This window comes from Chelon labrosus (assembly GCF_963514085.1).
Source record: "Chelon labrosus genome assembly, chromosome: 9".
Classification (NCBI taxonomy): Eukaryota; Metazoa; Chordata; class Actinopteri; order Mugiliformes; family Mugilidae; genus Chelon; species Chelon labrosus.
In genome coordinates, this window is record NC_140359.1 from 9,356,600 (window position 1) to 9,380,848 (window position 24,249).

The 24,249-nt window shown below is 42.8% G+C and overlaps 1 protein-coding gene across 1 annotated transcript in view; it reads right to left on the minus strand.

Annotated features, from left to right (window-relative positions):
• Nucleotides 1-5,563: 5,563 nt before the first annotated feature.
• Nucleotides 5,564-24,249, minus strand: part of LOC311493062 (transmembrane protein 132C) — a gene marked incomplete at its 5' end in the record, with an annotated part of 123,452 nt that continues 104,766 nt past the window's right edge. Inside the window, 5 exons of the mRNA XM_084551580.1 lie at nt 5,564-7,437; nt 8,980-9,171; nt 11,328-11,601; nt 16,237-16,445; nt 22,711-22,854. Coding sequence (XP_084407706.1) covers nt 6,268-7,437; nt 8,980-9,171; nt 11,328-11,601; nt 16,237-16,445; nt 22,711-22,854 — 1,989 coding nt within the window. The 3' untranslated portion in view covers nt 5,564-6,267. The remainder of the gene's footprint in view (nt 7,438-8,979; nt 9,172-11,327; nt 11,602-16,236; nt 16,446-22,710; nt 22,855-24,249) is intronic.

Here is a 24,249-nt window from a genome sequence, read left to right on the forward strand (position 1 = left end):
TTTAATATTTTTCTTGCAAGCAAGCTCCATGCTTTGTAATAGGGTTTGCAATCATGTACGAATGATAAAATTCTAGTTCGTTTTCTGAACTTAGAGTTTATTCCTGATTAGCAAAACATTACAGATGTACACAAATATTTAAAGCACCGGAAAACAGTCGTACGTATCTGTCGTATCAGACTATGCCTTTAAATCCTGCTTTCGTAATTAGGGTTATGGTGTGCCGGTCCTAAGGCAAACTCAAAGCGGAGTGCCTAAATTATTTATATTACAAAAGAACACACCCTGTGGCAGGCTGTAAGAAAAGAGATCTCCAACACAGAGGTGTAAAGCCTCATTTTACTGTCCCGTCGGGGGAAGGCAACGTGTTTCTTCTTAGTTTCATCAGACACAGATTGAAATCAACGTCATCACAGATCATTTTTTTAATGCTAAGGCCTCCCAGCCGTGTGGCACACAGAGAGCCATTTCCTGTTTAATTTGGTCGGAGAGCCCACATAGCTGTGACTGAGTAGACAGCTGGATGTTTGAAACTAACGCAATGCCTCCAGGTCATAATTCTAGCGTGGCGGCTTGTTTCTTATGTTGAAAGGACGCGTGGCAGTGGTTATGGAGGCAGAGTTGCAATGCAATAACACTGAGCTATATCGTTTTTGTACCGGCCTCCCCAGATTTCAGTATGATTTATGGTCCAAAATTTAAGCAAACAACAATGGCGCTTTTTTATACATTTAAACTGCTACTGTTTTTTTTCTGAAGCATGTTCTGTGTGGCACCGTAATGCTCATAAATTCATTTAATAGTCTGTCATTTCAAAATTAAACTTTAGACCACTCTTGAAGTTGCTGTTCCGCTCCAAAATATAAACACAGACCCACCTATTGATAGAAAATCTGGATAAAATGTCGTACTCCCTGCTTCCAAGAGGATGTGTCTGATTATTGTGATGGTCCTTTAAATTCTCCAGCAACACAGAGAGGTTGCTATTTATGGTTGCGAGTGAAATATCTTGACTATGCCGTGGATGCTGTACACGTGTTCACGTCTCCTTCCGACGATGGTTTTAATGATCTACTTAGCACGGTTATCAGGCCCAACTTTCACTTTGTCTGATAATTGGGTTTACGTCACGATACTTGTAAAACTGGCAGCATCCTCGTGAGCATGCTATCTACACCGGCATCCCATGGCTGACGGTAAAGATTAAGTTATGGTGTCAGATTTCAGTGAGAGGCAATTACTTACCCTAAATATCTTTATCGCTAGGTAGAGGTTTATCAAACAGTATTATGTAAAATGAAAAAAGAATTGTGTTGCGTGTTTAATTAATCCCATTGTCCATGGTGTATGTCAATGACTTCTGAAGGGCATGCGTCTGTCTAACATAATCTACAGAACAGTAAGCTGCTTTTAATTGTATTACTGAGTCTTACCTGTGTAATGAGCGGCTGGCAGATGCTCCCAAAGATGTTGCTCGAGTAATTGGAGGATTAGGAGGTATCATGGCATGTTAATTAAGATAAGCTAGTGCAGACACAATGTTTAAGAAAAGGGCCAAGCAGACAAATCGCCCTACTAATCAACTGCATTTACATAGACCTAATTATGTTATCTGAGTTTCTTTGTTGGTCGGCATCCCGGAGCCTTTTTTTTTTCGTGGGCGATACCAAACGGGACAAGCTGTTTTAATTTCCGGCTTAATTGATCTGTTTCTAATGTGCCGCGTCATGTTGAGGATGTGAAATATGGAAAGGAAAACATATGTAGAGCCTCTCGCAACTATCTGTTCCAGAAGATTTGCTAGTCTTGTCACTTGAAAGGCCGCTCTCTGTGGGACTGAGTACACTGGCAGGTTAAGCATGCTTGTCCAGGCAGATGATCTGTGAAATAAGCAACCGTGAAACGCTTTAACAGCTCGTATCCATCTAAAGCCCTGGATTATTATTACGTGCAGGCCCCGTGGCTTGGAGCATTTTAGTTGTAGATTACGGAACCTGGCAACAATAAAACATTACAGGTATCAAGATAAATATTCTTCAGGCACACTGAGGAGTACCTTTCTTGCCAGCTACTGTATATCTCGGTAGCACTATGACCTTCCGAATGGCAAAAAAACTTGGCATGTCTCAGCGCTGCCTGATGTGTTGCTCCCCTGTGCTCGGTGCCCCGCTGGTTCCCTTGTGCCAATATATCTAAATGACATGGTCGGGTGCTCGAGTCGGTTCTGCTCAAGGGCTCCCCCAGCTACTGTAGATGCCTTTGAGTCTGATATTCTTTGCGGTACACACACTGTGTCTACACTGAAGCGTGATGAGTTTGTGCTGATGTCCTTTTGTGTGAATCAAAACACAAGGCTGGAAAACATTCCATATATCTCCTAGTGTGAATAAATTCCATCAAAAAAAGAAAGCGATCCTAACAAGTATGCAGCTGCTAACGGCACGCTTGTGTGTTCCACAGAGCTTCACAGTTCTCCAAAAAAATTAAATGAAACACATCAGCGCTGGGTGCCATCTTCATTACAGGGAGCATGTGCACTGAAGGCTGTTTTGAGTCGCTCCAACGTGAAGTGTGCTGCTGATGTAATCACTAGATTACTAAATGTGTACCAACTAATGTGTAGCTTTTAGAGCTTTACGTCTTCAGATTGCCACTAACGGAGTGGTTGTGGCAAGGAATTAGCCTGAATGTATTAAGAGCCTTTACAAGGATGCTGAGACAAGTTACTCTCTGTGTAATCGTGTGTGTGTTTGCTCTGGTGTTTGTCTTCTCGCTGTGGTGCTCTGGTCAGGTTGGAGATTGTGTTTACAAGGCACAGATTTGACACAGGGGGTGGAGGCTCCGTCTATGAATAATGTTGTCTTTGCTTCCCAGCGGCTCCATCTGTAAAAACAGTTCGGACCAGAATGTCGAGCTGACCTTGTCGGCTGCTCCTTTGCTCCCCTGCAACAGTGCATCCGTGTGTGTTTTTTAGCTGTGGTGAAACTACCGAGGACTGATTTTTAAAATGAATTCTAAGGAAGCAACATAAATCAAGCGGCGAATAATCATTTGGAAATTGCAAATACAGGCCCGGCACATTAGGGCCACAGGGAGCACAGCCAACCATTAGTGAGAGTTTGTTGGTCTCACATCATCAATTTAATTAAAAATCCATTTAAGATGGAGGCCTGGGGATGGGTTTTTCTTCCCTTTCAAGGAAGTCAAGACTTCAAGGCCAACAAAAAAATAAGAGTTACCAAGAATCGAAGTGAATACAGTCATTATATCTTCTGTGCCACATCCCAGCAGGTATGAGCACATCTAAAACTAGAGCCCAAGGGGGTGGGAGCAGTGGGTCTTTAATGGGCTGCACTGCTCTGCTCGCACCTGAAGAGGATGAAGCCACCGACAATGGTCACGGAAAGAGAGTCACAGTGGTGTTTTAATTACACAGGGCCCTCCATCAATCACGCCCCATGTGGCTGACAGGAAAATCCCTCCCATATCTGCACAGGCTCTCCTCACCCTTCACAGTCCACAGGGTGGGCGCAGCAGCCACAGTCCCAGCACACAGCGCAAGCTGCACAAGGACCCTGGCTCAGTCCCCTGCAGCCACGGAAAGAACTACAGAAGCAGAAAAACTACACAGGAGGCAGCGGACCACGACAGGAAAAAAAAATCAGGACAACGCAGAAACATTTTGTTTGTGTGTCAGCACGAGTTTGAAAACAAGTAACAGTTGGCAACAGCTGAACTAACCTCCTGTACGGTGGATTTACGGTTTAAAAGTAGAATGGCAAAGATTACTTTTCACTTTTAATTCGTTTTAAAAAACTAAAACACCATAAAGTTTGACATTTCAAAAATAAAGCACATTCTCTCTTGGAGACAGATTTAGCTCACATGCTTGATACCGCTCACATGTCAGCGCATTACATATAAAGCTACCATCACTTAGCTTAGCCCAGACTGGACACAGGGGGAATAGCTGGCCTGTGCTAGTCCGTCTGTGGGTTAGGGTTAGTGCATGACATGAGACTGCAGGAAGAACTGTCTCTAAATAGTCCTTCATAGTCAATAACTCCAGATCAAATCTAGTCTAGCTGTTTGCTCATGTTACTGGTCTCATTGCTGACCTACACTAATTTGGAACTTGGATGGAAAACCTCTAAACAACTTCTGTTATACTAATTATGTTAATTAGGTATTCATTCATTCATCTTCTGTAACTGCTTGTCCTGTGGAGGGTCGCGGGGGGTCTGGAGCGGGGCACACCCTGGACAGGTCGCCAGCGCTAACACAGAGAGACAGACAACCATTCTCACTCACAGTCACACCTACGGCCAATTTAGAATCACCAATGAACCTAACCAGCATGTCTTTGGATGGTGGGAGGAAGCCGGAGTACCCGGAGAGAACCCACGCAGACACAGGGAGAACATGCAAACTCCACGCAGAAAGGCCCCAGTCGGCCACACCACTGTGCCACCCTTAATTAGGCATAATAATAAATAATTAATACTATATTACACTTATTATGATTTGTTATAATTCTGCTTGAACTCCATTTGCTGAAATTTTTTTGTGAATTCAAGTCTTGGCTCGGTGTGCAATCTGCCAGTAGCAGCCTCACAGAATTAGAGAAGGGAATCAATCAAGAAGCTGATAAAACTAATTGCATATTAGCTGAAAAGCCGCTAAACTTTCATGTAGGTGTCTGGAGGGTCTCCATTCAGCTCTGACTGCCGGCATGAGTGAGCTAATCACAACATCCCTAATTACACTCAAGGTAGTGCTATGATTTACCGCAATGTCTCACCTCCCTTCTTCCAGGTAACACTGAGAATCAGTGCTGCTGATTAACAGTCTGATCCACGCAGCAGCAGCAACAGAGAACATAATGTGAACATTTCTCTGCTTGCTGGAAAATAATAACACACACACACGCGCACCAGAAACACAATCAGCCGGCACCACTGTGACGATAATAACGTTCGCCGAGCAAAATGCAATTTTTCAGCCGACTGCCTTTGTTTAGGACGTTTTCAGAGATGATTGTTATTTGTGTAATTATCTGAATAATAAAAGATCCGTTTCGGAAAAGAGAAAACATTTCCCACCTTGCTTGTAATTACTCCTTTTGTGTCCGCATGTGCACAGAGAGATGAGCTCCTGTTTGTCCGTCCGTTTGCTTTTCAGAGCTTACCGTGGCACAGGGGTTAATGAGACATTCACTGGCATTTTCTTTAAAGCTCTCAAAACTTTAAAGTGGGAGGGGGTGGCAGTGTGAAATGTCACATTATCATGTTGTCCAGCCGTTTAGTTTAACTGCTCCTTGTTATACAGGCTGTCATGTCAGGCTACAGTGAGAGTATTAATGCCTTCCTCCACCACCGGCCGCCATTAGAAGGGCTGTGTTGTGGCCTGTGGCTAAATTGCATCTCATGAAATACTCTTTGATGTGAAGATGAACCCCCCCACCCCCACCCCTCCACCTCGACCCTCTTTAATGAATGACCTTATGACAACGGCGGCCAATAAAAGCTTATACACACACTTGACATTATTGTGTATTTCTTAAATGTTATGAAAATACAATATACAGAGCAACAGTACAATGCTTTGGAGACTTTTCAGTATATACATAACAGGTCTTTTGCCTTGCTAAGGAGGATGAGAAAGAACCGGAAAGTTGTGCCTTTTTTTTCTTTTTTTTTTTCTTCTTCTTCCAACGACATGCAGAAACTTCTCTTGGCTTGCTTTGGCCTCTCCAGAACTCTTCCACGGCGTAAAGATCTGACATAAGAAATTAACATCCAACATGATACAAAACTTCCAAAACCATTTAATGTGCACACACACACACACACACACTTCGGAACGTCTATCTAGTCGCGTCACTGTCCGTTTTAAGATCTGTGTTCTGTCTGAACATCTCAGGTCATCACTGCTGCACACTGATCCTGGGATAGTCGCTTTGTTCTAAACCCTGTCGTGATTAAATGATGATAAAAAGTTAATCATCTGATAAACAAATGAAAAAAAGAACCGCCCGACGTTCTCCAGGTTGTTTTTTTTTTGTGTGTTTTTTCTCTTTTGATAGTGATTTATCGTCAGTCACTTGTTGAATCGTGACAGTCCTTTTAAATTTGAAAGAGCCTTTGGCAGTTTCGGGGAGATTGTGAAGATTCCTCCTCTTTCACCAACCGTGGGTCTGGTTTCCGTTTAGACCCACTTTCCTCTGGAAGGCATAAAGGTGAGTTTGTTACAAGTGCACACAGTACATTATGCCACCTCTTTTAAAGCACTGTCATTTAACCTTTCCATGTAATTGCGTAACTCCTTGGAGTCTCCCAGCTGCACGTCTTGGCAGACCCACTTAATGTCCTGGCTGTGGCTTCCAGTCAGTGTGCTAACAATGGGGTAGCTATTGTCTGAGGGGATGGTGGTGAACGTGGTGAACTTGACTCTCTTCCTCTTGGTGGTGGGGGAGTCTCCTTTGCTGTCCTTGGCTACGCAGCCTGTGTCTGCCGCCCGGTGCACTTGGCTCTGCACGTTCTTTTGGACAGAGCCTCCGTTCAGCAACTGGCTGCCTTCCTCGAGGCCGCTGCTCGAGTCCATCATGGAGGTCTGTTCCTCCTGCTGGGGCGAAAGGCTGATTTGGCTCTCCAGAAGCTCTGCCTCGTTCCCCAGCCACACCCAGTCGTGGGCATGGTTCATGTTCTCCTGGCCTTCTATGGAGAGCTCCTTGTGGCGATATTTTAGGGTATAGGAAATGCAGTTAATGAGAAAGACCAGGATGGCAAGGCAGAAAACCCCCAGCAGGGCGTACATGCCGATTTCTAGGTCTGTGAGCCCACGAGCAGTCTGAACGAGGTCATCGTCCATATTGCGACCACGCGGCAGATCTACTTGTGCAGGGAAGTCAGCGAAGTCAATTGGCATGTTCTGGCGGCCATCATCTGAAAGTTTATCCCCATTTGGCCTGCGCATTATTGCGCTTCTAGTAGTGGTGGCTCTGCTCAACACCCCATCCTCCATGTCAGAGATAGAGCTGCCATAGTAGTGGGTGTCAAGGCCTGTCCTGTCCTGAGAGGAGGACAGCCTGCCTCTGTTCTCCACATCATCTCCATCAGGACCATAGTCGCTGCTCCCACCCCTCGAGCTGTCACCACGTCCAAACTTCACCCTGACGTTACAGTTCCCTGCTGCTAGGACGCTGCGCCGCTTGAACTTCTGGCAGACTTCGCAAACAGTCATTTCCACCCTGACCAGCAGGCCTTGACCCTCTGCCTCTGTTACGATGACAGGCCATTTCCACGAGGGGTCCTGCTGCACTGTCACCACTTCCTCATCTAGGGAGGTGGCTGTCAGGACGAAAAAGTCCGGATTGTAGAGGTCTAGTGGAGTCACTGAGCCGTCACTAAACTGCAGCCAGGCGCTGATCAAGGCCTCCTGTGGAGAAACACACACGTGCAAAGAGAGAGAGAAAATAGTCAAGACAACATGTTGTGCTTTAGCAAAGAAAAGGAAGTTATAGTGCAAACAACCCCTTGCTGGTCAATTGTAGAAATGAGCCACATAATGAAGATTTTCATTTAATATTCCTATTATCAATGGACCACATAGACATAAAGTACATATAAAGGTTTCTACTTGGAGATACAATTGTAGGGTGAATAAGTATTCCCTCAGTTGCATAGTTTTGCTAACTCAGCAGCTTCTCTCTCTGAGCTAAGGGGGATACAGATTAAAAGATAGGAAAAAAGATCAAACAGTCCCATTAAACATTGTTCGGGCAAATGAGGATTTGCCGTACGTTCTGCTGTAGTTCCACAATTTTAATGTCTTCTATTGTTGCCAAAGGGCAAATCCCCAAAGTAGATTCCTACAGTGGTCTGTCAATGCCCCTAATTCTGGACACCAAAGGACTTACAGTGAAGTGCTGCCTGCTTATCTTCACAAAGAGATCAGGCAGATAAATGGCCTGAGTGGGCTTCTCCAGCTAGAGGACTAGGGTGAAGAGGACTGGTGAGGAGCAGTTCAGAGAACTTGTGACAGAGCTTGATGTGCAGATGAAAGAGCCGCAACGAGAGTAACCACGGCAAATTAGGAGGGGAAGCGAAATACGACAGCCTGGCTAAGTTTGGACCGTAAATCAAATTCTTGTACAGTAGCTGTGATGTTGCTTTGGCATGCTCAGAGATTAGCCTTCCGTTTCTATTAGCTACCCAGGGAAAAATATTCTGCCACACTCTGGCTTTCAAGCCCAGGAGTTAAGAATGTTAGGGATAGTGTGGAACAAACGAATACCCACACACACTCAAGCTTTCCTTGCTGTGGAATTGCTCATTCTAGCACCCTGATAGTGTGAAATGCAATCTGGAAGAAGGTCCTTTGTTTTGGAAAGCACGGTATTCAAAGGAACAGAAGGCACATTTTTGGCTTCCGCAGTTATATCAAATTTTGTTTCAAATGGAGTATAATTTAATTTCTGGTGTGCAACAAATAATGTTTTCTGCCTTAATCAGATCTGGCTAAATAGTGTGCAAATAATTACAGGTCTTTGTTTTTAATCCACTAGATCAAAATCACCACTCATTTTTATAAGGGAGGCTTTGCATTCAACTGGCTAAGAGAAAATAATGTGTTACGCAAAGCTCAATTAATGCTCGAATCTCTCATACACCGAGGCACCACCTAATAATTATCTTCATTACTAGTTAAACGGCTGATTATCTTCACAATTTATTTATTACATTTTTTTGTCTATAAATGGTGTGGTGAACCAGAGGAGAGTAGAATATCCTGCAGCCTAAGGCAATATAAAAGTGACGCTTTGAATAACATATGAAATCTAAATATCTAAATATATTCCATCTACTGTCAGCAAAACAGGAAATTATCACATTTGAAAAATTACAACATCAATTCAATCAATTCAATCAATTCAGCATGTTATGGCAGCTCTACATGTATATGTTACAGAGTCCTGACCTGTTTGGGGCTTTGCAGAACCTCCTGTGTGCTGGTGGTAGCCAGAATTGCTCTGTTGCTTCCAGGACTGAGCTGCAGGCTCATGGAGAGGCTCGTCACAAGTTGGACCCCCAACTCCGTAATAGTCACTTTCTCATCCATCACTGCGACAGTCTTCTCTGCCAGGATTGAGTCTGACAAAGGAGACAACACCTAGGAGGTACAAAAACAAAGGAAAAGAGATTATAGATTACAACCGCGACACTGAAGTAATTTCTAAAGGAAAACACAAAAAAATTAGATTTTCATTCCAATTATTGTCAAGCAGTAACCTGTGACGTTCTGGTATGAACAATTACAGCTGTGCTACATACTGTATAGCCTGTTCATTAAAAGTTTTTCATTTTCTGCTCTAAACATCCAGGGCTGGGGAGGTCTTCCCCTAGAGAAATCAGCAGCAACAGCAAACGTAGCTCCAGAGAAGAAAGTGCAGTACATACGAAAATTTCATCAACAGAAAAATCCAAGCTGAAATAAGTCACCACTGCATGGACACATGACTTCATTGACAAGTGATTCCTGGCAACTGGGATGCAAAAACATCACATCAATGAGCATTTAGCTGTGAAGATGTCACAGACGTGAAATTAAAAAAACGCAGGTTTGCCGCAGCTTGTAGGTGATTTAAGGAAATGCTTTTTCACATGTCTCATCTCACATAAAAGACTCACAAGCTCCTGAGCAATATGCAAAATGATACAGAAAACCTACTTCTCATTTAAATCTTTACTCAGGGTGAGGAGATCAAATGACAATTCAACTTGGCTGCCGTCCATCCCCCATGCCTCCTGTAGGCAAGAATCCATTCCCTTTGATTAATGCTGGTGATCCATAGGAAAGGAACCTTTTAACCCCAAAAACAGAGGCAGCTAACTGTGCCTATGATGAATGTCGTGTGAGCTATGTGTGACTTTCTCCGCATGCATATCCCTCTAAATGTCTCCCCGCGCTTCAGTCAACGTGACGCGCGGCCCAGGTAGTCACAGCTGTCAGAGCTTCACGCTCGTCACCTTTCCCTGGTTGTGCTTATTTTGTGAGCGCGAGGGGTGTTTGCAGAGGTGAACACATGTCTGCACACAGGCAGACAGATGAGCCCTGGATGCCCGGGGAAAGAGATCCCACACTCACACGTGTCATTAGGGGGTTGATATTCATCCAGTTAATGTGAAGAGCCTGACAAACCAGAGGGCTGTGGAGGGACGACCCACTCACCGCGGAGCGCTTCGAGTACAAGCTGTGACACACCGGTAAGCACCTGTCTGCTCTGGACCAAAGGAGGTACTAGTCAAACCATAGCAGTGACACGGAAATGGTTATTGTCCTTGGATTGTATTCCTAGAGTTTATTAGATGTTTTTGTTGAAAGAAAATTGAAGTTGAAGTTGATTAAAGTCCACATGCACTCATTCTTCTTCTTCTGTAACCGCTTGCCTATCCCAGCTGTCATCGGGTAAGAGGCGGGGTACACCCTGGACAGGTCTCCAGTCTATCACAAGGCTAACACAGAGAGACAGACAACCATTCTCACATGCACACCTACGGCCAATTTAGAATCAACAATCAGTGCTAACCCCCACATGCATTAGTTGTAGATGGTATCGTGGCTGTTTGGGGCAAATCGGCCCAAGTGAAATGCCAAGATGACATTATGAGATGAAAGTTGCTTTTTATTTACGCCTGCATATTCCAGTTAAAGAGCAGTTTAGGTGCATTTCAATATCGCTGTTATTGTCATTGTTTTAGCCATCATTTCTATCGCCCATGGTTCAGTCAGTCATTTTAGTTTGGAGTTCTGAGTCACATTGTACAACAGTGACACAGTGACAACAAACAAAACAAAAAACAAACCCTGAACAGTCAGACAATCAGAGAGGAGTTGATTTGATTTGAGGCAGTTTGTTTGGAGATGAAACTTTGTCAACACAAATTCCTCACTGCACAAGGAAACAGCGTGCGCTAGGCAGCAGATAAGATTTGAACAGGACAGTTGGAGTGTAAATCGTAATTAGTTTGCCTGAATAGCTCAGGTGATAAAGTCAGAGTTTGCCTTTGTTCTCCAAATAATTTTGGTTAGCGCAACGGCTTGTTTGCCACCCTTCTGACTGACATTTAGAATGTGTATTGTGCCAACAAATAATTCATTTTAACAATCTTGCTGCTTTCCCAGATAAGTTGGTGAATTTAATTAATGGCCATGACTGTGACAATGATTGCAATACAACAGCGTAGTTCTTTAATTTAATTTAATTTAATTTAATTGCTACGCATGATTTTCTTAATGCTGTCCTGACTTAAAGTTGACACACGTACCTGGATAGCGGTCATCCCTGGGTCGAGTCCCACCAGGATCCTCCTGTCCCGTAGCTGCGCAACCTGGGGATTCTCTACCTTTAGGAAGTCCCACACAACCTCTGTTATGTCCACCTGCCAATCGGTGCCCAACATGAAGCTGGTCTGGCCTCGAGGATCAGCTGATTCGGCGACAAAATGGGTGAGGACTTTGACCATGGCATGCTGGTACTGCAGAGTGCAGCTTCGACCTCGCCTGTCTTCGTCATCCTCATCTTCGCTGTCCCGTGTGGACCTGCCAAGGGGAAAAAATAAAAAATAAATAAAACAATCGAACGTTGCACGACTTTAGCGATGGCAGTGATAATCGATGCATTACTTCAGTCCAGGCTGGCTTATCTCAACCCACAGTTTTGTGTGGTTTGCTATAAAATTTGTTGCAGTCAAAGCAGAGAAGGGATTACTGACAGATCCAAGGTGCACTTATTCTTCACACTACAACCACTGCTAATGTTTTGATCGTGTATTTGGTGCAAGCATTCTGAACATGATCCCCAGATGATGAGCGCTAACAACTTTGGAGATGACCATTACTTCAGCTTCACCATGGAAACAAATAACACTTTTAATCATGCTCCCACACAAAACCACGTTAATACATTTAATTGATTTTAAACATCAGATATTAATAGACTTCATTACTGCCAGTCGAGTAGAACGGATCTCAGTTAAACACACACAAATACCAATACAAATATGGGCATATTTCACCTGACAAAGACCAAGTTCTGATGCACTGTTGTTGATTCAATCTGTACGAGAGGATCAATCCAGTGAATGGCCATAGTTTTTCTTCCTCAGAGTCTCTCCCTCACCATCCTGGATCACCCAGTACGGGCTGTGAATGTGCATACACCTCCTTACTGCTTTACTTAATAGGCTCCCTGATTGCTCTATTGCTAGCAAATCTAATTTTATTACTTTAGGCAACAAATCAGCCAACAGAGACACAACTCGTTCTCACCAGGAAAATTGGTCTGAGTATGACAAACTAGTTTTAAATGGTTACAGTGCAGCAGCAATATCATTAGATTTTGTCTGTAAGTGCTTTTTTTAAAAAAAAAATTTGCTTCAACAAACACCTTTGTAAAAAAAAAAAACAACAGATTAAGCACCCAGAGGTGTTGAGAAGGCAATGTTTGAACAGTTGATCTGGGAGAATAAATGCTGTTACAGCTCTTCAGTCTTACACTGGGGCACGGCTGGGATACTAACGCACACCGAAGCGCTTTGTCAACACAACTACCACTAATACTAATCATATACAGCTCTGAAGACTTCCATCCACCTTTCCGTCTAATCATCGTCATTTGTTCCTCCGCCTCTCTCGCGCGCACACTCACGAGAAAAGGTTGCGATAAAGGGGAAAAGAAAAGAAATTAATCTCTTGCGATTATCCACTCTGTTTGTCTCTTTCTGTCTGAAACCCTTGAGAAATCTGGCTGCATGCAAAGCCCTGGGAATAAAGATGTTAGCTGCACGCTCAAGAGCAAAGCCAAGAGCACAGAAAGATTTGAAGTTAAGGACTTAAAAGCTTTGCTGGCGGGACTATTTTCACATGTAATTCAATGACAGCTATCAACAGAGGAAAATATTCACCAGTGAATATTGTAAAAGTAAGAAAAACTTTATGTTCAGGATTCATGACTACATCCCCAATTTAAACTGTAATAGTGTAATTTGGACATACTTGTGATAAGTGCTTTTGAATTTGGACTGTATTGAAACTGACTGAAATGGTCTGATTAGTGCACAGTATGTGACATCACTTTTTTCTCAATCTCTCCCACTTCAAACCAGTATGAATAACACAGAAAAAGGGGGGAAAAAAAATCTCAAATGTTAATTAAAGTTAATGTAACTATATTCTATTGGAGTAAGCTGTTTGGGAAACAGGTTCTTAATATTGATGCTCGCGCGGCTGAATTGCCCTGTAAACATGCCCGCTTGTTGGTTTGTTGCAGGATGTGACTGTACCTATTCAAGAAGATTGGAAATGAAAGACACTCAGCAATAAGGACACGATCAGATCCACTGGAGTTTTGGGAAACTGCAGTTTTGGGCAACGAAAGAGAATCAATCCTGTCTGATCAGTCCAAGGTAGAGGACCGTACAAGACGGAAGGTTGTTTATTGATCACATCTTCTGTTTGTCCCTTGCATAACTTTGCTGACACTGTATTTTAAAAGTCCTACAGCACTTTGACACGATTAGAAAAGTTTGGAACATTAGATTAGTTTCGTCTGAGCATTATTGTGTATCGCATTCCCACAAAAAGGTGGGGTTTTATTTCTGTTCAATCATATTTTTAGTTTTATCAAACGCATGGATCTTTACTTTATAATAGTCAGTCAGCCTTCAAACTTCCACATGCATGTAGTTACATTAATCAGGCATAACATTATGACCACCTTCCTAATATAATGTAGGTCTCCCTTGTGCCTCCAAAACAGTTGTGACTCATCAGAGAATGGACATGGGCTTTCTGAGGGTGTCCTGTGGTGTCTGGCAACATAATGTTGTTGGTGGGGGCCTTTGGGTCCTATGAGTTAAGGGGAGGGGTCTCTGTGGAGTCAGTTTGCTAAAACCACTCGCCAATGATCTCAGTCACCATCTCATTTATCTGTATTTCACTGCAGTTTTGAATCATTTAGCATGTGTCTTGGACTGTATTTGTTACTTGATATTCATGGTCAATGAAGTGATGAATGTTACACTGGTACAGACCCCTGTACTGAAATATAGATTGAATCAGTGTTTTAAAACCACATTTATAAGTGCATTTATGTATGTGGATATTAGTCAGGCATAATGGATTCAGGAGTAAACAAGTTGGTAGTGAAGTCCCCCCATTTTAGCTCCAGTATAAATCTGATATGCCAATGCTTGTGCAGCCAGCTCAAAATCTAATCTAAGGTTAATCTAATAAACAAATCGCACTCCGAGTGCCGAGAACAACCTGCTTCACAAAGCAATTTTTCTTTCCGCTTCATTCACTTTAAAGCCCAGCTCTGACTTCAGAGGAGATGCTGCATATTAATGTGTGTGTCATGCTTATTTTTGTTGTGCCCCGTGGATCGCGTGCTGTATTTGTTTTTGGCATTTTATTTTCTGTTACAATAACACGAGGGAGGTCATTTGGACAGAAATAGGCATTGTTGTTTCTATATATACAGACGTAGCTCCATCTGACAGTGGCTGATTGTTTTTCATTATTTGCGTCTTGTAGGGTTTTTCTGCAGCTCTTTGTTTCATAGGAGAGAGAGAACACATCATTTGAGACAACTCGGTAAAGAAATACTGTGAGTAATAAAAGCGCAAGAGATTTTTAATACACTATTAAACAGGAGGAAACGGATTCTCAATATACATATCTTGAAAGTAGTGTTAAAGGAGTGGTGCATGCCTGAGAGCTACGCCTACACTAGGGTTTGCTGTCTGCGAAGGCTTATCTTGTCCCTGTTTTGACAGGGCTTAGGGAGGAAAGAGGTGAGCCATACAGGCAGTGTCAGTCAAAACCTATGTGAGTGTTTTTGCAGCTATCTCACCAACAGACCTGATGTCTCTTTATTTGTCATTTCTTCCTCTCCCCACAGCATGGCTGCAACTTGCCAGCCTGGCCAATAAAGGAGGGTCCCGCCATGTGCCATTGTCGCTCATTGGCTTAGTTCCTCGTGGGCTTTTGGACAGTGGACCAGTGCCCATTCTTACCAACAGGCATGGTGCTACTTTGCAAGGTCGTGCCTGTTAGCCCCTGATAAACAAAGGCGGGTGGAAGACATTGAGAAACAAAGCTCTCTGCAGGCCGTCAGCAGCGGTGCTGGTGTCAATGTGACAACACAGCTTGGCTGTCCCTACTGATAAAAGCTCACCAGCACACAACTGGAACAGCAACACCCCCAACTAGCCATGGCATTAGTTGAATGTTGTTCCTCTGTCACTCAAAATAAAGAGGAGAGCAGGGATAATTAGCCACACTAGTGTGTGGGATGACTCCAAGTTCAACTGCAACGCTTTTCTAAAAGTAATTACTGCAGGTAGGCTGATAGCTCCTTCATCAATTGATGGATTTCAACAGTTGCAGAGTAGCACTGCACAGCAGCTTTGGCAGGGGTGCTGCTAGTGATGAGGTCCCAGGGGAAAGGTCTGACCTCTAGACAGCACTAATAATGTTCTGTCCTACTGACAACTAAAAGGCGCAATGGCAGGCCACCTTAAGCCAGTCGTAATGACAAGCTGTATTGCACAGGTCAGCCATTTTGTTATCAGCCAAGAACTGTCAGTAGGACTGAAGTCAGGTAGAGACAGGTAGTGTGGTGCACGGTCACACATCGCATCATTATCTTATCTCGGCCATGACTGAAATCAAATACGTCACTTGGAATAAAGGCCATTTTTTATTCTCTTAAGCCAAGGTGGCCTTGCTGCAAATGTGGACAAAGGAATCATGAGCCTCTATATATAAAGACAAGGGAAAAAAAAGTTGTCGAAGCACAACACAATTATAAAGAATTAAAAGAAAATTACATTTATAAATTAAATTCCTATCTACTCAAATTAAAAGTTGCAGACCTTAATGATATTTCATTTAATAACTGTACAGTATGCCTGGATTAAACTGCACAGCTGAAACTGAAGTGAGAAAATGTGTAAATGTTATATAACTCAACTTATAACCTTCCAATTAGCAGAACAAATTATCTATTTTTATTTTTTTTTTACTCCAATTTATTCTTAAGTGTACGAGAAACTTGTTTTTCTGCTTAATTCCACTTTGCTGGCCAATGTAGAGACATCTTTGAGATATTTGATCACTGACTATATTAAAGGTGCTTAATTTTGCAGCTAACCGATGCATGCGCTACTGTACCTCTGACTGGCGGCCGCGATGGGTACCCTCCACCCTTTGATCTGGCTCAGCTCGGTGTCTGACACCTCAATCTGCAGGGGCAGGCGAGGGATCCACACGCTGAGCTCCAGCTGAGCACCCAGGTATCCATAGGTGAAGTTCACCTTCATATTCACCTTGCCCTTCATCTCCTTGCCATTCACATAAACATAGTCGCACCTGTCAGACACCTGCGTGGGAGGAGAGGGAAGGATTAAGAAAGAAAGCATTTAAGTTGAGCTCTTCTGACAGTCGCACTAGATGACTACACAGAGAATTACACAGTGCAATATACTGTACAGTGTACCATGTAGGCCTGGCTGCTTGAGTTGATTAAAAGGCTTTACACTTCTGAGCTCTCCACTGATATAGTATTCCTGTAACTACTTTGAACAAGATGAAAGGTCCTCTATCTGCTCCACACTCAGGAAAACAGGGAGGAGGGCAGCAAGGACATCTTTGAACCTGAGGGAAAACAGGTCGTGGTCTGCTGTTTTATTATCGTTCAGCCTGCAGCCAGAAGAAGAACCAACAGATGGAAACAGGTAAGAGGAGAGCAGTTGTCTCTTGACAAAATGACCAAACTCACAGTCATCTGTCTTATAAATTACTTCACAAATAGGATGAGTGGGCCACTTCTGTGTCACTGAAAGGCACAACTTCATGTTGCCTTGACTAGCTCTCTTTAAAGGCTCCCGCCCATCCTTCTTTGCCCATACTGAGTGATCAGTGTCCATGATATGGCTCTGCAAGCACTAGTTTCATTCAACATACAGAAAAGACAAAGACTGCATTAAGAGGGATAAGACGGTCTTTGCCAGCAGACACACACACACTCACACTTACAAAGGTAATTAATTGGTACATCTTAAACGCAGATGCAAGATTTATTTTGTTTTTTTCCAGGCACTTTGTCAATCCTATTGATCCATTCCACCAGATGGAATTAGATGGTCTGGGGAAATATCTTTTTTTTTTTTTTGCCTACTTCCAAGTTATTTCTCCACAGTGAGATAAAACCATAAACAACCATTCATCATGAAGCTGTGGCAGGGTATCCTCAGTGACTGCGAAGAAAACTTTGTGTATGACAGATTCTGTTCTGTGCTTTGTGTGAGCCTCCTGCACTGCACCTCCAGCAGCCTCTAATACGTTAGAAACTAAAATTGGCTGCTTTGTGCGAATAAAAGCAGATACGTGGAGATTTGTTGCATTGATTTTACAATCTGCACCAGAAAATCCGCTGGCTGAACCAGTGGCATTCTTTGAGAACGAGTGGATGCACGTACTGGGATGTTGTCTTGATCAAACAGTAGAGATCTTCCAGCTTATTTATTTCGCTTACATACCTATAAGCACAGAAAACTGAATGAACACATTAAAGAACCCATCTGGTGCAAGTATCATTGGCAGTGATTATAATTAAGTTTCCTAATTCTGCTACAAATCCAATTGCATAGTACCGTTTGAAATCTCAGAGCTCTTTTTGGAATTTTAAGTAACCTGTAGAGGGGACGGACGCCTATTCCATTTGGCAACGGAACACTGGGGGGTACAGTCTAGAGACAAACAACCATTTACACTCACATGCACACTTACAATCAATTTAGAGCCAGTAATTAACCTAACATGCTTGTCTTTGGACGGTGGGAGAAAGCCAGAGGACCTGTAGAAAAGCCAGACAGGCACAGGGAGAACATGCAAACTCCACACGGAAAGGAATTTTCCATTAACAAAAATTGGTTAAAAGCAAGTGGTAGGCAATATTGATACACGGCAGGTTTCTCTTCCCTTTCCTGTGTTTTCCTGTGTCCCAGGATTGGACTGGCATCTAAGAGCAAAAACAAAATAGTTATTTTTTTCCCCTCTAAAAGACTACATAATTATTAAATAATTATATACCAACAAAAAGGCACCAATCAGCTCAACATTACACAAAACTCCAGCTGAACACTTGTGGAGGAATACTAAAGTAGGGAGCGCTGACACAGCAGAAGAATAAATGCAACAGATTTATTCTTATTTGGTATTTACAAAACACACTGATTACTTTGCAAGTTCAACTACTCTTGTTTTTTTTTTTTCTGCAGCGATACCATCACAAAATTCTGCAAAACATGTTGACACCCAACAGCAAGCTGACAGATTCAGTGAACTTATATCCAGAGAGTGAGAGGTTCTAAACCCCCTTGTGATAAAGCTGGGAAGCTTGCTGCAGGGCATCCTTCAAGGCTACAACCAATCATCAGAGAACTTCTGTTAAGGACTGCACAAGCCCTGCATTTTCAGGAAGTGGACACATGCAGGATCAACGGATATTTCTTCTATTACAGACAATACGGCGTGCACACGAAGTAACAACTCGTGTGAACCCTCGTGCTGCACTGCACTGCTATGTGACAGAGGCTGACGGAGTTGCTTAATGAAGCTTTTGAACAGTTTTACAAGGGCGACGTCCCTCCCCTGGCTACACTCAGTCATGGAGCAGATTGGACTCCACCAGGGCTCCCAGTGTGGGAGTGTGTTTGGACTGATAAAGACGTCTGAGGAGTCCCTGCTCCTTATCAGCCCTCATTGGTCGCCTCTTTTGCTCTCACTACATTTTCAGCCTACTGAGACTGAAGTGCCTTTGACAGGCCCTTCATCTCTGACTTTTCTTAACCTATCTGTGCAAGCACTGGGTTTCAGGCTATTTAACACCTGACTGGGCTCCATGTGAGGCTCATTGACCACATCTAGTGCTGATATGACTGATCAATAAAGCAAATTCTGCAGAAAAAAACAAACAAACAAAAAAAAACATTTATCTTATCACTCTTTATATTTTTGACACACTGATCTGATAAAAAGCTGATGAAGTTTACCTAATTTCTAGCAGTGAAATGATTTGCAAATGAGTGTGGGATTTATTAACATACAGCTCTGCTACGGCATATCTCATGACAGGGGAAATAAATGCCTGCTGGCATTTCGATCTAATCCCCAACAATCTAAGCAGAAACAATTAGGGAAAACACGGCAGCTGACAAGCAGCCATCCCAACACATTACGCAGACATCCTTATACCTTCCTGCTGGGTTGTCTTATTGGCCAACATAGCCTGAAATCAATATTTTAACATAAAAGGACGTTCCTACTTAATCAGCAGCCCATTTAACCTTCAACCTCCCCCCCCTCACTGGATGTGTGTTGCGCCAGGCAGAGGGCGGGATTGTCTCTATGAATTACACACTCTCCGTCATTCAGCTTCACAGAGTATCATAAACGTCCAGGAGGATCCTCTGCCACATTAATCAGACACATTAGGCAGCTAACGGGAGAATACTTACAGAGGACATTAGGGCTGTCTCTGGATCTACCCCAGGAAATTAACAACTCACCAGACAGATACAATCCACGGCAGATATGAGAGATGGGAGTTTGTAGCATGAAGGTGGGGTGAGTCTGTCTACGGCCTGTACACAGAGCTGCCTTGACAGAAGCAATTAAGCCACTCAGACTAGTCTGCATAGGCCACACCACTCACTTCAAATCAGTTGGAAGAGCCGTACGTACAATATGTTAACAGCCACGCTCCGTGACAGCAGGGGTTCAGATTGAGATTTAGGAAAAATTTGTCTTCCCCGGGGGGCAATTTAAGGCACATGTGGGACGCAGAGATCTAACGGAAAAGATAATAAAATGCTGCATAGATCCAGGGGCAGTTGAAGAGTTGGGAGATGAGTCGTTGTTTGTACATAGCGATCCCTTCATGTGATGCATTATTAACATGAAAACACTGATTACAGCTGAGTCTTGAAGTTTCATAATGAGCAGATCTACAGCTGAAAGAGCCCTACTGTACCGTGACGCAAGCAAATGCAGAAAAGGTCTTCGTCAGTTTGCGCTGCAAATACACAACCAAATGCAGAAACCCATTGTAAATACTCACAATAACAAGAGTACCACAAACGACAACCAAAGTGTTTCCAGGGGACCCCAAAACATGATGAACCTCGCTGGGACAAGCTTGTTGTTCAAAGCATTTTGACTGTTGGAGTCACGTCTTGATTGCATGATTCCTTTTGTTTATTTTCAACCTGCCAATTTAAATGATCTATTTTTGCACACTGTAGGAAATAATCATATTTAAACATATATTCCAACCCTTTTCATCAATTCTCGGGGTCCTCTGGAAACATTTCCGTTGTCTGCGCTACTCGTCTTTCCTGGTGTGACTTCTTGCAGTATTTGCTGACAGATACGGATGAAGACATTTTCTTAATCTGATTGTTTTGTCGTCTATTTGCGTGTGTTTTCTTAGACTGAAGTGCGCTGAGTTCTCTCTCCCACCGTACTGCAGTCCTTCCAGACATACAAACAGCCCATACAGTGAACCAGGCTATATGCACTAGCCCCAAACTGAAATGTCAAAATGTTAATCCAGACGGAGGGAAATGTGCGTGCAAAATAACAAAGGCGCATCTTCATTTCTGCCTACACACGTCAGACACAATTAGTGTAAATAAGGCAAATCTCCAAAGAGGTTAAAAGAAAAAGTCTGTGACCTGAGGTATTTCTTTTAATGCGCACAGTGACTCATTATTCAGGTTTAATGTCACTCTGTGTTTATTTTTTGCTTATTCCCTAGGTCAAAATGAGATAAATTAGTCATGTTTACATACATGATCACAGGCTACGATTATACCCCCCCCCCATTACATTCATTACATGGCTTTGATTTACTTCATCCTACAACATATTATAATAGGAATGATGATGGAAAGGAAGTCCTTGGCACGCTGGTGTGCTCTATCTTGGCCTGGAGTAACATCTCCACAACTTAACCAGAAAAACAGACCAGAGAAAGTTGTTGTTGTTTTTTTGTAAATCCCTGGGTTTTTGCATTGAGTCTTTTAGATTCTGAAGCAGGGTGACTTATTTTGTTTGCAGGGTAAATAAACTGATACCACGGCTCAACTTATAACACTGCAAAGGACTTTTCACTCTGTTGTGCATTGTGCCCTGGGATTGAAAGGGGCTATAAAAAAATAAAGGGAAACTTGTCAGTAGTTCCTGCATATCAAACACAGTCTTTCAAGCTGTTTGCCAGTGTTTGTTTATCCTGTCTGCGGGATTTATACAGAAGTGCTAAACATAGAAGATCTTATCTAATACTTACTGTAGATTCTGCAAAGCTTCACTACACCAAAACATCCAATATGTCATTAGATGCACATATTTGTAGTTAATCCTTTTCCCTACGATATAAACATTATAGTATATAATAAGTATATTATATATAATGTTATTCATTGCCAACAGTAGAGTACACAGAAGGCACACATTTTAAGTAAATAGATACATATTGATGAATTAAATGTTTTATCCTCTTAAACAATATAAATTCACTTTTATCCCCACTAATATTCACCCTTTTCTTTCTAATCAATTGAGAATTTTGGAACTATAAACGTACCAGTGTGTCTAATCATCCATGTACACTGATCGGGCATAACATTATAGCCACCTTTCCAATATTGTGTTGGTCCCCTTTCGCCACCAAAACAGCCAGGACATGTCAAGTCATAGACTACACTAGAACCCTGAATGTGTGATGTGGCATCTGGCACCAAGATGTTGGCAGCAGATCCTTTAAGTCCTGTAAGTTGTGAGGTGGGGCCAGACTTGTTTGTCCAGCACATCCCACAGATGCCAAGTCAACGCCTCAAACTCGTTGTGTTCCTCAAACTATTCCTGATCTGTTTTTGCTGGTGAAAGAGGCCAGAGCCAACCACTTGTGGTTTGCAACAATGCTAAGGTAGGTGGTACATGTCAAAGTAACATTCACATAGATGACCTAAGGTTTCCCAGAAGAACAAAGCATCACACTGCCTCCATCGGCTTGCCTTCTTCCCATAGTGCATCCTGGTGCCACGTGTTCCCCATCTAAGCGACGCACATGCACCCGGCCATCCGTGTGATGTAAACGAAAACACGAGTCATCAAACCAGGCCTCCTTCTTCCATTGCTCTGTGGTCCACTTCTGATGCTCATGCGCGCAAACTGCGATGCTCTAACACCTTTCTATCAGAACCAGCATTAAGTTCTTCAGCAATTTGAGCTACAGTAGCTCGTCTGTTGGATTGAACCACATGGTCCAGCCATCACTCCACACATGCATCAATGAGCCTTTGCCACCCTTGACCCTGTTGCCAGCTTGCCACTGTTTCTTCCTTGGACCACCTTTGATAGACCACACATCCCACAAGAGCTGTAGTTTTGGAGAAGCTCTGACCCAGTTGTCTAGCCATCATAACTTGGCCCTTGACAAACTCTCTTACACATCAACTTTACGGACAAAATGTTCACCTACTGCCCATCATAGTCCACCCATTTACAGGTGTTGTAATGAAGAGATAATGAATGTTATTCAAAATTTTTATTTTTTCTCCCCCTGAAGATGATCTTACTGACCTTGACCACGTCTTCGTCTGTCGAGCGACACTTGACCGCTTCTGAGACATCCGTGACAGAGGCGTCTATTCCAATGGTCACCACCTTTACTGGGACAGCCACCGTCTTTCCAGTCAGGACGGCAGTATTCAAAATCTCAGAGTCCTAGACAGAAACGAAAACAGGGATCAGTAATGGTTGAAAGTCTGGCAGGTTTCTTATCCACACGGTAACAGGTCGAGCATTTGCAGAATTCAGTTTGAACTTTCCTCTGGTCTCCAGAAAAGAATTTCTATAGGACTTAATGGCACAGCCGAAATTAACTTGTTCAACAAATATAACTTATATTTGTCTTGATTATTGGCGAGAGAATTAAATTAAACTTGCTCAAAAAATATACATTACATGTGGAACAATTATTCGCGCGCTTTTCTGTGAGAATTTCCATGAATAATTTCTTTCTCTGTGCAAACACATGATCAGAAACACTCAGTGACTTAATTTTGCTGTTCCCAGGGTTATTTACATTATCCTGAACTAACTGCAATTTGATGGGTCTCTCTGTACTCTACGGCAGTTGTGATTACCCTCCTATTGTGCACGTGTAATTGCCCAGTGAGGGCACTGCCATAGAACCTGCATAATAGCTAAACAATACAGATGCTCTGATGTGCCTCTGAATAAGTTTCACAGAATGCTAGGAAACGATTCAGCCCCCAATAAATATTGTTATTCTAGGCTTCTTGTCTGTAAGTTGACCAAAAACAGTATGTGATTACTATATTTTGGGTTTGTAAAATACTCTGTGTATTTCATAAAAGTCATGGTGAACTTAATTATTCAGGTCCATCTTGTGTAAATGAGTACTTTCTGACCAATCAGACTTAACTAGGTTCTGTGTAAAAAGCACCAAACACTACAGTTTGCCCCTTAACTGCAGCAGAGGCAAAATGACGCCAGCGGTCCAAACAGCTTCATAGGCTCCATGGCACAGCTTCATTACTATGAACAGAAATCTTAACCTTTCATTACAGACACACACCACTATTGTCACATGAAAATAATTGGGACCAATTAAGATGCGGGGTAAATTTTGCTCTCTAAAGTCACCAATGCACATGGATTGTCTCCTCTTCCTATTCAGCCCGAAGAAATTGCACTTCAATTACACTGATTGCTATGGAGCCCGTGGCCCCACAGTAAATAGCTGCCACTGAGGTCAAAGTGTACTTCTCAGTAGTTGTACTTTAGAACAAATCTAGGCGTCTCGCTGCTGGTGAATTGCAATGACTTCATCTAATTGTAAAGCATGCCTAAAGTCTCCCATTGTAAGCTGTTTTCATTCTTCTACTGGCATGGTCTCACACAAAAGCCCCGCTCGGATTTTGTTAATTTCAATCGGCGGGAACCCCAAGGCATCCTTTTTTTTTTTGTCCCTGCTGTATTGAAGCTTTGCCAGCACTGAAGACATTTAGATACTATTATTTTCTTTTAACAGAGAACTCCAACTCTGGAGTGATGCCTGTTGAATTAAATGTCACATTTGCTTAGGGTAATATT